Source organism: Sardina pilchardus, chromosome 24 (assembly GCF_963854185.1).
Source record: "Sardina pilchardus chromosome 24, fSarPil1.1, whole genome shotgun sequence".
Lineage (NCBI taxonomy): Eukaryota > Metazoa > Chordata > Actinopteri > Clupeiformes > Clupeidae > Sardina > Sardina pilchardus.
The window spans coordinates 22,795,069-22,807,824 of NC_085017.1; the positions used below are offsets into that span (position 1 = coordinate 22,795,069).

The following is a 12,756-nucleotide window of genomic DNA, read 5'->3' on the forward strand; positions in this document are numbered from 1 at the left end:
TGTCCCACCCCCTTTCCATGCACTTTTCCCTGCTGCTGCAGTTGACTGGCTCTCGTTCTCCCTCAAGTACTTTATGATGTCATATAGAACTACAGTTTGAATTCACAGGCCAGGGGGTCACGATTTGAAGACCAATAATATCATCGCATTTGACCCCTGACATTTTATAAAGCATGGCGTTCCATTGGCCCAATTCTTAATGGAAATTAGCTACTGTATATGAAGTCCCTACATGACAGTGCACCAATGGGTGAAACCAGAGACAGTGAAATCTAATCAGAAAGTCTGGATCTTGATCAGCATCAAAGTGACCACCGAAGGACTGAGATATGGCGACTCTTTACCTTGATCAATTACACAAAAGAGGCAGACAGCACACTATAGCCTACATGCACACACATGCACAAGACTGCAGCCAGGCAAATCGTGACAAGTGGAAGAGGTAGGGAGAGGGCTAAAAAAATAAAAAAAAACAGTCTTGTTCAACAGCGAGCCAGAATGCTTCCCTTTAGCTGTAGGCTATCTGGTATAACCCACTTCTGGTAATTATGCTAAACTAGCTAGGCTAATGGTGTCAGGCTGGGCTAATGCGAATTGAAGGGTAGGCCTCTTGTCTAGATCTGGGGTAGATGGCAAATAAGTTAATTTATCAAAAAGTTGGTGTGTTCTTTTAGCATGTGGCACTCACTGCAGTTGCGATGAAATATCTAAAAAGTTGAATTGTGATTAAACATGATTTAGATGTGATTAAGATGATTAAACATTTTTTTTCACATTGTTTTCACATTGTTAGAGAGTTAGAATTGTCAACACAAACACTCAATTCTGATTGATCATTTTTAGTGTCAAGAATGGCAGTTTTCAGCATTCTTTGCCTCCATAGATGGCTGAGTAGATCTCACATGGTAGCTTAACGCTGGATACTACACTGAAGCTTGAGCAATGTTGCTGGGTAATGTTCCTCATTATTATGGGTTTGACTTGTAGGCAATCCATATTGGGCAGCAATTTATTTTCTGGAGAATGTATTGATAATAAATCGTCATGATCATCCAGTCAGAATAAATGGAACTGGTTATGTGGTTCCCCAATAACACTGCTCAAAAAGTTTTCACTTTAAGACACAGTAAGCAAATGTTGTAACTGGTAGGCTATTTGTTCATTTTCTTTGAATAAATACATGGAGAAAATGAAATACAGAATTATTCTCTCTCTCAATTTAGAGGAAGCAATGCCTCCCTTCCCTCCTCTAAGGAACCACCACTACTTGACTGAAAGTCAGAAGTAGATCGGACAAGTAGTGTAAGTTATGCAAAATTACATAAGTTCTCATTGACCGACCGACAGATACAACACACCCTCCCAGTCATATCATGGGCAAGATAGAAGTATCCTGTTGCTGACCATTTGGCAAGATCAAGGTAACAGGGAATAAAAACTGAAGAACCATTTAGTCAATTTATTTTTTCACTCATTGTAGTAATTTATTTGAATATGTTCAACAATCAATTTGAGTAACAAACTTACCAACCTGCTATGATCTTATTGTTGGATTTTAACTATATATCATATATATTAAATTTCCTACTCTAGTTTCAAAATGGTTACATTGAATACATGTATGACAAGGTCAAGAGAAGTACTAACTATTTTCCATTTTCATTTTAATTACATTTCAGACAAATGTGTCTGCAAAATACCATAATCATAACCATAACCATCATCTATTAATACATATATCATGATCAAATAAGCATACTGTAACTGTTGAAACAGAAATTATTTGAGTAAATGAAATCTTAACATTTATTTTGCATTGTTTCTGACCTTGGGTGCGTCACCACCATCCAGGGGCACATTTCCCAAAACCATATACAGTTGCTAACTAAGTTCCTATTACCAACCAACTAAGTTTCTAACAGGTTAGCAACTATGGTTTTGGTTTGTGTTGGTGTCATTTTCTTGGTAAGTAAGTAAGTAAAATGTATTTATAAGGCACATATAAAATACAGTTTACACTGACCACAGTGCCGTACAGGTGCAAGTTAACAAACAGCAAAATAGATAAAGATTAAAAAGAAAAAAAAGAAAATAGGTAAAATACAATAAATAAATAAAAACAAAGAGAAAGCAATCACACACCGTCAGGGAACGACAGGGAGAAGAGGTGTGTTTTGAAGGTTGGAATATTAGAACTATTGCACCTTCTCAGAAATCAGTCACTGTTTCTAGCTTCATGCCTCTCCTTATGCATCTTTGATGATGACTTTGCTGCTCCTCTTAAATTGAAAGCAATAATTTTCTTGATGATCTCTTGATTTGGAAAATCCATGGCAATCACTCCAAGACAAGATGGACCATTTGAGTCATGTAAAAGCTCCTCTAGATGTTTACCTATCACTTTGTTGAATTTCTCAGCCACTTTTTCCGGCACATCAAATATATTTGTAGTGCTGGTATCTGTGATAACCAAGTGACTTGCACAATATTTCCCAGCTTGGCTAAGGTTTTCTGGCAATTGCTCTTCCTTGGGTTTTCCATTATGAAATGTAAATGTGACGCCACTAGCAATCCCTAGATGAAAGGTTGAGCTTTGAAGCAAGACTATTTTGCCCCTGACCTGAGAAACGGAAGGTATGTTTGGTTCCATCCACACATACGTGTCTTCACTAAGCAGTTTTTTTACTAGGTGAACAGCGTTTGTGTCAGGAGTAAGGCGTAAAAGCAAGATTTCTAACTTCTGTTCATTTAAAAATACTTTAAAAGTATTCAGAACATCTGTGAACTTGACATATTTGAAGATATTTCCAATCTTGACATAAAGGATTGTTTTATCAATAATCCCTGTCTTCAACTCCATGTCAAAGAATCTCACACCGGTGCTAAGCTGAGTTTGTAAATCAAGTTCCTGGCACCTGTAAAAGAGTAGCCCGTCATAAGTGAGACTTTCATGTGTGCCCGGGATTGTGATGGAGTAGAGTCGCTTGTCATCAGCTAAGGATGCCATCCAGTTGATAGGATTTAGTGTTGCTGCCGTCACTTTTTCAGGGATTTCATTATTATTTTGGTCCCCTTGTCCTCCTTCATCTTTATTCTCATCTAATTGTTGTCCTACTTCAACCCCCTGTTCTTTTCTCTCATCTGGCTGTTCAGTTTCTGCTTCGTTATGCTCAAAAGGTTGTTGTCCTTCATTGTCTTCTTCTTTTCTCTCATCTAGTTGTTGGCCTTCACTCTCTAGCTCTGTTCCCCCTTCAGTTAGTTGTCCTTCTTCAGTCTCTAGTTCGTTATTCTCATCAGGTTGTTGTCCTTCATTCTCCTGTTCTTCTCCTTCATTGGGTTGTCCTTCACCATTGTCCTGTTCTGTCCCCTCCTTTGGTTGTTCTTCTTCTGCAGCTTCTTTTTCCTCATCGGGTTGTCCTTCATTATTCTCCTGTTTTTCTACTTCATCTGGTTGTTCTTCCTCAGTTTCTGTATTATTCTCACCTGGCTGTTCTCCTTCATCACTCTCTGGTTCTTTATCGTCTGGTCCTTCATCCGTGTCTGATTCTTTAATCTCATCTGCTTCTAGTCCTTCTTCAGTGTCCGGTTCTCTATTCTCATCTGTTTCTTGTGCTTCACCGGCAGGTTCTTTATTCTCTTCTGTCTGTTCTCCTTCATCAGTCTCTGTTTGCTCTTCTTCTCCAGCTTCTTTTTCCTCACCGGGTTGTCCTTCACCATTGTCCTGTTCTGTCCCCTCCTCTGCTTGTCCTTCTTCTCCACCTTCTTTTTCCTCCTCTAGTTGTCCTTCACCATTGTCCTGTTCTGTCCCCTCCTCTGGTTTCTCTTCTTCTCCTGCTTCTATTTTCTCATCGGGTTGTCCTTCACCATTGTCCTGTTCTGTCCCCTCCTCTGGTTGTTCTTCTCCAGCGTCTTTTTCCTCCTCTGGTTGTCCTTCACCATTGTCCTGTTCTGTCCCCTCCTCTGCTTGTCCTTCTTCTCCAGCTTCTTTTTCCTCATCGGGTAGTCCTTCATTATTCTCCTTTTCTTCTCCTGCATCTGGTTGTTCTCCACCTTCTTTATCCTCATCAGGTTGTCCTTCACCATTGTCCTGTTCTGTCCCCTCCTCTGGTTGTTCTTCTTCTCCAGCTGGTTGTTCTTCTTCTCCAGCTTCTTTTTCCTCATCTGGTTGTCCTTCACTGTTGTCATGTTCTGTCCCCTCCTCTGGTTTCTCTTCTTCTCCTGCTTCTATTTCCTCATCGGGTTGTCCTTCACCATTGTCCTGTTCTGTCCCCTCCTCTGGTTGTCCTTCACCATTGTCCTGTTCTGTCCCCTCCTCTGGTTGGCCTTCACCATTGTCCTGTTCTGTCCCCTCCTCTGGTTGTTCTTCTTCTCCAGCTGGTTGTCCTTCTTCTCCAGCTTCTTTTTCCTCATCTGGTTGTCCTTCACTGTTGTCATGTTCTGTCCCCTCCTCTGGTTTCTCTTCTTCTCCTGCTTCTATTTCCTCATCAGGTTGTCCTTCACCATTGTCCTGTTCTGCCCCCTCCTCTGGTTGTTCTTCTCCACCTTCTTTTTCCTCATCGGGTTGTCCTTCGCCATTGTCCAGTTCTGTCCCTTCCTCTGGTTTCTCTCCTTCTCCTGCTTCTATATCCTCATCGGGCTGTCCTTCACCATTGTCCTGTTCTGTCCCCTCCTCTGCTTGTCCTTCTTCTCCAACTTCTTTTTCCTCATCGGGTAGTCCTTCATTATTCTCCTTTTCTTCTCCTGCATCTGGTTCTTCTCCACCTTCTTTTTCCTCCTCTGGTTGTCCTTCACCATTGTCGTGTTCTGTCCCCTCCTCTGGTTGTTCTTCTTCTCCAGCTGGTTGTTCTTCTTCTCCATCTTCCTTTTCCTCATCGGGTTGTCCTTCGCCATTGTCCTGTTCTGTCCCTTCCTCTGGTTTCTCTCCTTCTCCTGCTTCTATATCCTCACCGGGTTGTCCTTCACCATTGTCCTGTTCTGTCCCCTCCTCTGCTTGTCCTTCTTCTCCAGCTTCTTTTTCCTCATCTGGTTGGCCTTCACCATTGTCCTGTTCTGTCCCCTCCTCTGGTTGTCCTTCACCATTGTCCTGTTCTGTCCCCTCCTCTGGTTGGTCTTCTCCAGCGTCTTTTTCCTCGTCGGGTTGTCCTTCACCATTGTCCTGTTCTGTCCCCTCCTCTGGTTGTTCTTCTTCTCCAGCTGGTTGTTCTTCTTCTCCAGAGTCTTTCTCCTCATCGGGTTGTCCTTCACCATTGTCCTGTTCTGTCCCCTCCTCTGGTTGTCCTTCACCATTGTCCTGTTCTGTCCCCTCCTCTGGTTTCTCTTCTTCTCCTGCTTCTATTTCCTCATCGGGTAGTCCTTCATTATTCTCCTTTTCTTCTCCTGCATCTGGTTGTTCTTCTCCACCTTCTTTTTCCTCGTCAGGTTGTCCTTCACCATTGCCATGTTCTGTCCCCTCCTCTGGTTGTTCTTCTTCTCCAGCTGGTTGTTCTTCTCCAGAGTCTTTCTCCTCATCAGGTTGTCCTTCACCATTGTCCTGTTCTGTCCCCTCCTCTGGTTTCTCTCCTTCTCCTGCTTCTTTTTCCTCGTCTGGTTGTCCTTCACCATTGTCCTGTTCTGTCCCTTCCTCTGGTTGTTCTTCTCCAGCGTCTTTTTCCTCGTCGGGTTGTCCTTCACCATTGTCCTGTTCTGTCCCCTCCTCTGGTTGTTCTTCTTCTCCAGCTGGTTGTTCTTCCTCTCCAGCGTCTTTCTCCTCATCGGGTTGTCCTTCACCATTGTCATGTTCTGTCCCCTCCTCTGGTTGTTCTTCTTCTCCAGCTGGTTGTTCTTCCTCTCCAGCGTCTTTCTCCTCGTCGGCGTGTCCTTCACCATTGTCCTGTTCTGTCCCCTCCTCTGGTTTCTCTCCTTCTCCTGCTTCTATTTCCTTGTCAGGTTGTCCTTCACCATTGTCGTGTTCTGTCCCCTCCTCTGGTTGTTCTTCTCCAGCTGGTTGTCCTTCTTCTCCAGCATCTTTTTCCTCATCGGGTTGTTCTTCACCATTGTCCTGTTCTGTCCCCTCCTCTGGTTTCTCTCCTTCTCCTGCTTCTATTTCCTCATCGGGTTGTCCTTCACCATTGTCCTGTTCTGTCCCCTCCTCTGGTTGTTCTTCTCCAGCGTCTTTTTCCTCATCGGGTTGTCCTTCACCATTGTCCTGTTCTGTCCCCTCCTCTGGTTGGTCTTCTCCATTGTCCTGTTCTGTCCCCTCCTCTGCTTGTCCTTCTTCTACAGCTTCTTTTTCCTCATCGGGTTGTCCTTCTCCATTGTCCTGTTCTGTCCCCTCCTCTGCTTGTCCTTCTTCTCCAGCTTCTTTTTCCTCATCGGGTTGTCCTTCTCCATTGTCCTGTTCTGTCCCCTCCTCTGCTTGTCCTTCTTCTCCTGCTTCTATTTCCTCATCGGGTTGTCCTTCACCATTGTCCTGTTCTGTCCCCTCCTCTGGTTGTCCTTCACCATTGTCCTGTTCTGTCCCCTCCTCTGCTTGTCCTTCTTCTCCTGCTTCTATTTCCTCATCGGGTTGTCCTTCACCATTGTCCTGTTCTGTCCCCTCCTCTGGTTGTCCTTCATCATTGTCCTGTTCTGTCCCCTCCTCTGCTTGTCCTTCTTCTCCAGAGTCTTTTTCCTCATCGGGTTGTCCTTCACCATTGTCGTGTTCTGTCACCTCCTCTGGTTGTTCTTCTTCCCCAGCTAGTTGTTCTTCTTCTCCAGCTTCTTTTTCCTCATCAGGTTGTCCTTCACCATTGTCCTGTTCTGTCCCCTCCTCTGGTTTCTCTCCTTCTCCTGCTTCTATTTCCTCATCGGGTTGTCCTTCACCATTGTCCTGTTCTGTCCCCTCCTCTGGTTGTTCTTCTCCAGCGTCTTTTTCCTCATCGGGTTGTCCTTCACCATTGTCCTGTTCTGTCCCCTCCTCTGGTTGTCCCTCACCATTGTCCTGTTCTGTCCCCTCCTCTGGTTGTTCTTCTTCTCCAGCTGGTTGTTCTTCTTCTCCAGAGTCTTTCTCCTCATCGGGTTGTCCTTCATCATTGTCCTGTTCTGTCCCCTCCTCTGGTCGTTCTTCTTCTCCAGCTGGTTGTTCTTCCTCTCCAGCGTCTTTCTCCTCATGGGGTTGTCCTTCATCATTGTCCTGCTCTGTCATCTCCTCTGGTTGTTTTTCTTCTCCAGCTGGTTGTTCTTCCTCTCCAGCGTCTTTTTCCTCATTGGGTTGTCCTTCATTATTCTCCTTTTCTTCTCCTGCATCTGGTTGTTTTTCTTCGGTGTCTAGTTCTGTATTATTCTCATCTGGCTGTTCTCCTTCATCAGTCTTTGGTTGTTCTTCTTCTCCAGTTTCTTTTTCCTCATCGTGTTGTCCTTCATTATCCTCCTGTTCTTCTCCTTCATCTGGTTGTTTTTCCTCAATTTCTATTTCCGTATTATTCTCATATGTCTGTTGTCCATCATCAGTCTCTGCTTCTTTTTCCTCATCTGGTTCCGGTCTTCCATAAGCCTCCTGTTCTTTTCCCTCATCAGATGTTACCACATCTTCAGTGTCTGGTAGTTTATCTTCATCTGTGTTACCGTATTCTGCCGTACCCTCTTCTTTTTCTTGTTCTTCTTCTGTTTGAATGTCTTGCTCAGTATATTCTGCCTCATCAATATCAGCCATTCCTGTATTTTTGCAATTAAGATCAAGGAGGGCTTTGATTAGTTCAAGGCCTGGAAAGTCCATGGCTATAATCCCCAAACAAACTGGATTGTATGTGTCGAAGAGCTTATCCACCAGCCGGAACAGCAGTGTATTCATTTCTGCAGCTTCTTGTTCAGGAATTTGAAATCTATTCATAATTGTTATTTCTGTGTATACCAAATGATTGTGGCAAAACCTTTCAGCATTTTTAAGATTCTCTGGTAGTTGCTCCTCTTTTGGCTTACCTTCATTGAAGGTGAATGTTACTCCACTTGCAATACCCAGTTTAAACATTGAGCTTTGTACTAAGACAATTTTCCCCCTGACCTGTCCCAATGAAGGGATATTTGGCACTTTCCATACATCTGAATCTTTACTGAAAAGGTCTACCACCATGTGAACAGCAGACATCTCAGGTGTAACTCGTAGAAGCACTGTCTCTGACCTGTGGACACTTACAAATTCCTTCAACGTCTCCAAGACATCTACAAATTCGAATAAATGGACACCTCCCGTTTTGACATACAGGGTTCCTGTTTTCATTAAACCCTTCTTAACTTGTATATCAAAATATCTCACTCCAGCTTTAAGCTGGTTTTCTAAGCCCCATGCCTGGTGCTGGTACCAGATGATTCCTCTTTCAGTCAAGCTTTCATGAGTTCCTGGGATTGTCAAAGACGATAGACTTAGGTTACTTGATAGGGCAGCCATCCAGTCTGTGCGTATAACTAAAGGGTCAAGCTCAGAGCGCTTGTTAAAAGGTAGAGCATCACAGTAGAAAATGGATACCCTATGAGAGAAAACAAAAATAGTCATTTTTAATAAATATGATGTACAGATATACAATGCATGCATTTGCATAAGCCAGCATTGGAATGTATGGCGAGAAAATATAATCGGCATACATTCCAATGCTGGTACATTCCAACGCAATCGGTAACCTAATTTTATTGCATTGCTCTGTAAGGAATAACATAATAAAAAAATATTTTGGTGGTAGAGGGCCGAAATTCGAGAGGAGCGAAATTCTTCTCGCCGAAATTCGAGAGGAGCGAAATTCTTCTCGCCGAAATTCTACTCGCTGGCAGAAAAAAATGTCTGCTGCTGGTGACGGTTGCCATGGCTCCCCACTAGTTTACTTCCCACTGCAAACATGTCCGTTAACTGTCAATCATTTCTATTCTACATTCTGATTTGGTACTCGCTTCACTCGCTTCACTCGCATCGCTGAAAGTTAAAATTATTTTATCTCCGTACCCGCCCACATCGCATCGCTAGTCCTCGCATCGCCTGTCCTGGCCACATTCCGCTAGAACACATTCACATTCCATTGACAGTTCTCGCTCAGAGATGGGCGAGTAGCGACGTATGTGAATGAACTCTTTGTAACCACCAGGTCAGGCATCCAATGTAGTTTGGGGTATTTTTGGCAACTCTAGAGCTCCCCCTAGAGTCATGAAATATGTAAGGGATAATGGACGACACGTTGGTCAGTTCACAGAAATAAATCCACGATTAAGGTTGTAATACGGCCCGACGCACAGCGGAGGGGAGTTCAAACCTCATAAGTGCATTTATTTAGGTGAACTGACCACCGTGGAGTCCATTATCGCGCTTGTTCCACTGTTACCACTTCTGTTGTCTTTATTTCCGGTTATAATTTCCCCTTGGGGATCAATAAAGAATCTATCTATCTATCTATCTATCTAATTTTAACGTTCTAATCGCTTAGAACTGTCTTGTTTGTAGAACTACTTTTCCCCGACACATTTTCAAGTTGAAATGTCCAATTGCTAGCCAGCTACAGTATGCTCTGTGGCTATGCTAGGTGAACAATTCACCAATTACAGGTCTATTTACCATCAAATTGACTTCAGGGGTAAAAAATGCATAGTGCTGCTTTAAAGAGACCCTATGCAACTTTTTCATAGTCATAAAATCGCTTAGAAATCGTTGTTTTGCTTGACTGACCAGTTTTATTGAAAACAGTCATATTTCCTCCCGCCCCCAGTGTCCCTATCCGCTATTGCAACCTTGCAGTTTGTGCAGGAGGCGATCGCTCCTTGTTTACATCTGGAAGTCTGAGACGCATAAGGAACAAGAAGAACAACGCTTGCAATTTATTTATACATACAGCCTATATATGTATAAATATACACGCTAAAGCTGTATGGGAAGCTCTGCGGAGAATTATGCAAGCATAAAACGAGCGAAAACAAAAAGCAAAACCGAAACCGGAGATGAAATCGCCAATCCTGCTTTAAGTTCTCTCCTTGATTACTCAACCAGTGTTTAACAATGCAAGATAACAAAACAGTCTGAACAGCTTGAACATCAGCTTCAAGCGTGTGCATATGTTTGTTTGTGTGTGGAGGCATCTGTATGCATGTGTTTGTGTGAGTGTGTACGTGGGTTTATATGTATGTTCACGTATGTATGTGCATTCATATTTGTGTGTGTGTGTGTGTGTTGTGTGATGTGCAAATGTGGTCCCTAGGGACCAATAACTTCTTGGGCCTACTAATTTTCTCGCTAGCATTTAATTAAAAACGAACACCTTAACCTTTCTATGTTGTTGTATTTGTGTGTGCATGGTCTTAAAGCAGGTATTTAAAAGAGACAATGGTAAAGGATAATGGGTAAGTGTGACAAATAAATTATATTATTATATTATTACATTATTATTATTACATTTCTTGAATTTATCCCTCTGGGATCAATAAAGTATCTATCTATCTATCTATCTATCTATCTATCTATCTTATCGTCTCCAGTTATTACATTATTATTTACACAAACATATTATATTATGTGTATTATATTATTGGTTCAGACATGTTATTACTTTATTGACTATTAAGTTATTGACTGCTGCACACACTGCACTGGTCTGATGCTTCTATATTAACATACATGGAAAAGCTAAAATATGTAAATTGGCACTGATACCTACATGGCAAAAATAAAGGACCACTTGTAGAATGTCATTGCAGTTGTTTCCTTAAATGTGTCCAAAGCCAAAATCTCTGCAACAATAAAACATTATTATTACTGTTGTTGTTATGACATGTATGATATACATTATTATTAATTAGTGATGCTCCGATCGATCGGCCGCCGATCATGATCGGCCGATATTGGCTAAAAATGGCTTGATCGGTGCAGCTCAAGAGCGCCGATCAAAAAAGCCGATCATGTGACCTACTGTAAATTACTTGCGTGACAGTTTTTCACCTGCAGGCGCAGCGCACAGGCACACAACAGCCTAGAGTAGAGAGGAGCTTGCAGTGGCAAACATGAGTAGGCTAAAGGTTCAGTGTAAAATTAACCATATGCAATGTATGTCGTGCTGAAATCCCTCGAGGTGGAAGCCACCAAAGACGTTTTAACACCACTGACGGACAACTGAATATGTCGGGTATGAGAAACTAAACCAGCCAACTTCCCCATCCTTCAATCAGCCAACTGTAGGCCTACTAACGATAGGGATGATAAGATGGAAAGGCATTACGTTCAGAATTAATTTGCCTCCTCGAACAACCTCTATTTCGTTGTGGAGGATAAAGCCCAGTTACGATTTTGCAAATATCTGTAGCCTAAAAGATTTTTGAAAGACAGTCAGACTCTCACATCTAAAGACAAATCATAGAGTTTTAAGTCACAAACTAGTCACAGACTATGCAGACATGCGATAATATCAGACATGTTTGATATTGTTGTAACGGCAGAATTAGAAAAAGACTCCGACTGGCTTACAACCGCTAATTAACACCTTACATTAAACGAGTGCGGGAGCGCGCCGCACCATGATTTCTGTCCCGACTTTGGATATTTATTCATCGACTGTGAAAACATGGCAATATCGCGCAATGTAAGTCGGCCCTAACCTGCCTTGATCCACGATATTACCCCGCAGGCATAAAATACTAGCCTAATGTGTATCTCCCCGCGTTACCAAACAGTGTAGCCTACATTGACAAGCTGAAGAATAGGCATATTAGCTTCCCAAGCGCAGACGCCTGTCCAATGTCCCTGCTAGCTTAACAGCGCACTTTATTGACTCAAACTGGTGGCATTTAACGGCATGTTTCAGTCATGGGGGATTCCAAGATAAAAAAGACTTGCAATTTATTGCTTACAGTAGCTTACATTATTTCTTTTGGGGGGGATTTGGAACAGAGAAAAGGCCATAGTTTTGCACTTTGAGGCAGTAGGTTTTGATGTAACACGTTTTTCATTTAATGTAGTCAGTCTATTAAGCTATACTTTTCAAGTAGCCTAGGCAATGTAATTTGGTCCCATCCCATTTAGGTGATCTGTGTGTTGGTCTGCCTGACCCCCTCCTTGTATGAAATCATTTTATGTCTCGCTGCATATTTGGAAAAGATGGCCAAAGTTATTTCATTTTCTAAATACAAATCGATAAATGGTGGTTCTTCAACATCTTGACTAGCCTATAGGCCTACTGTCTTTTATGCCACTTACATTAATTCATAGTTAGTTTAATTTCTACAAATGATGCAAACTCTGCTAGACTATTGTTAAAAGACTCTCATTCCCCTGCCATTCTGTGATCGGCAGTGATCGGCAATCGGCCGATCATGATTTTGATGATCGGTAATCGGTGATCGGCCCCAAAAATGCTGATCGGAGCATCTCTATTATTAATATATATATAATATATATATATATAATATACATTATTATTAATATGTATATAATATATATATGTATATATTATTACTACACGTATGTGTGTACGTAGGCCTATGCATACACATAATATAGGGAATTACTTTGTGGAACCCAAACATACCCTGGAATAATTTCTTATCAGTAATATAATTTGTGTCTCAATGAATCAATACATTTTGACATAGTGTACCTGAAGTCATCAACAGCACTGAGACACTTAAATTAATCATTCATCACATTATGGATATCTGTTTCATAGTATGTCATGATGAAATGACAATCAATGTAAACTTACAGTTTTCACCGACAAACTGTAGGAAATATTTGCAGTTTGCAGAGCACTCTCACAAACCTACAATTGAACAATCAAT

General features: G+C 42.0%; 1 protein-coding gene across 1 annotated transcript; it reads right to left on the bottom strand.

The window, feature by feature from the left end:
- Positions 1–2,215: 2,215 nt before the first annotated feature.
- Positions 2,216–3,534, bottom strand: LOC134073185 (uncharacterized). Its single transcript, XM_062530176.1, has 2 exons — positions 3,443–3,534; positions 2,216–2,915 (listed from the first exon to the last, which is right to left on the bottom strand). The coding sequence occupies exons 1-2, from the start codon at positions 3,532–3,534 to the stop codon at positions 2,216–2,218; spliced, it is 792 nt and encodes a 263-aa protein (XP_062386160.1).
- Between the last annotated feature and the right edge of the window lie 9,222 nt (positions 3,535–12,756).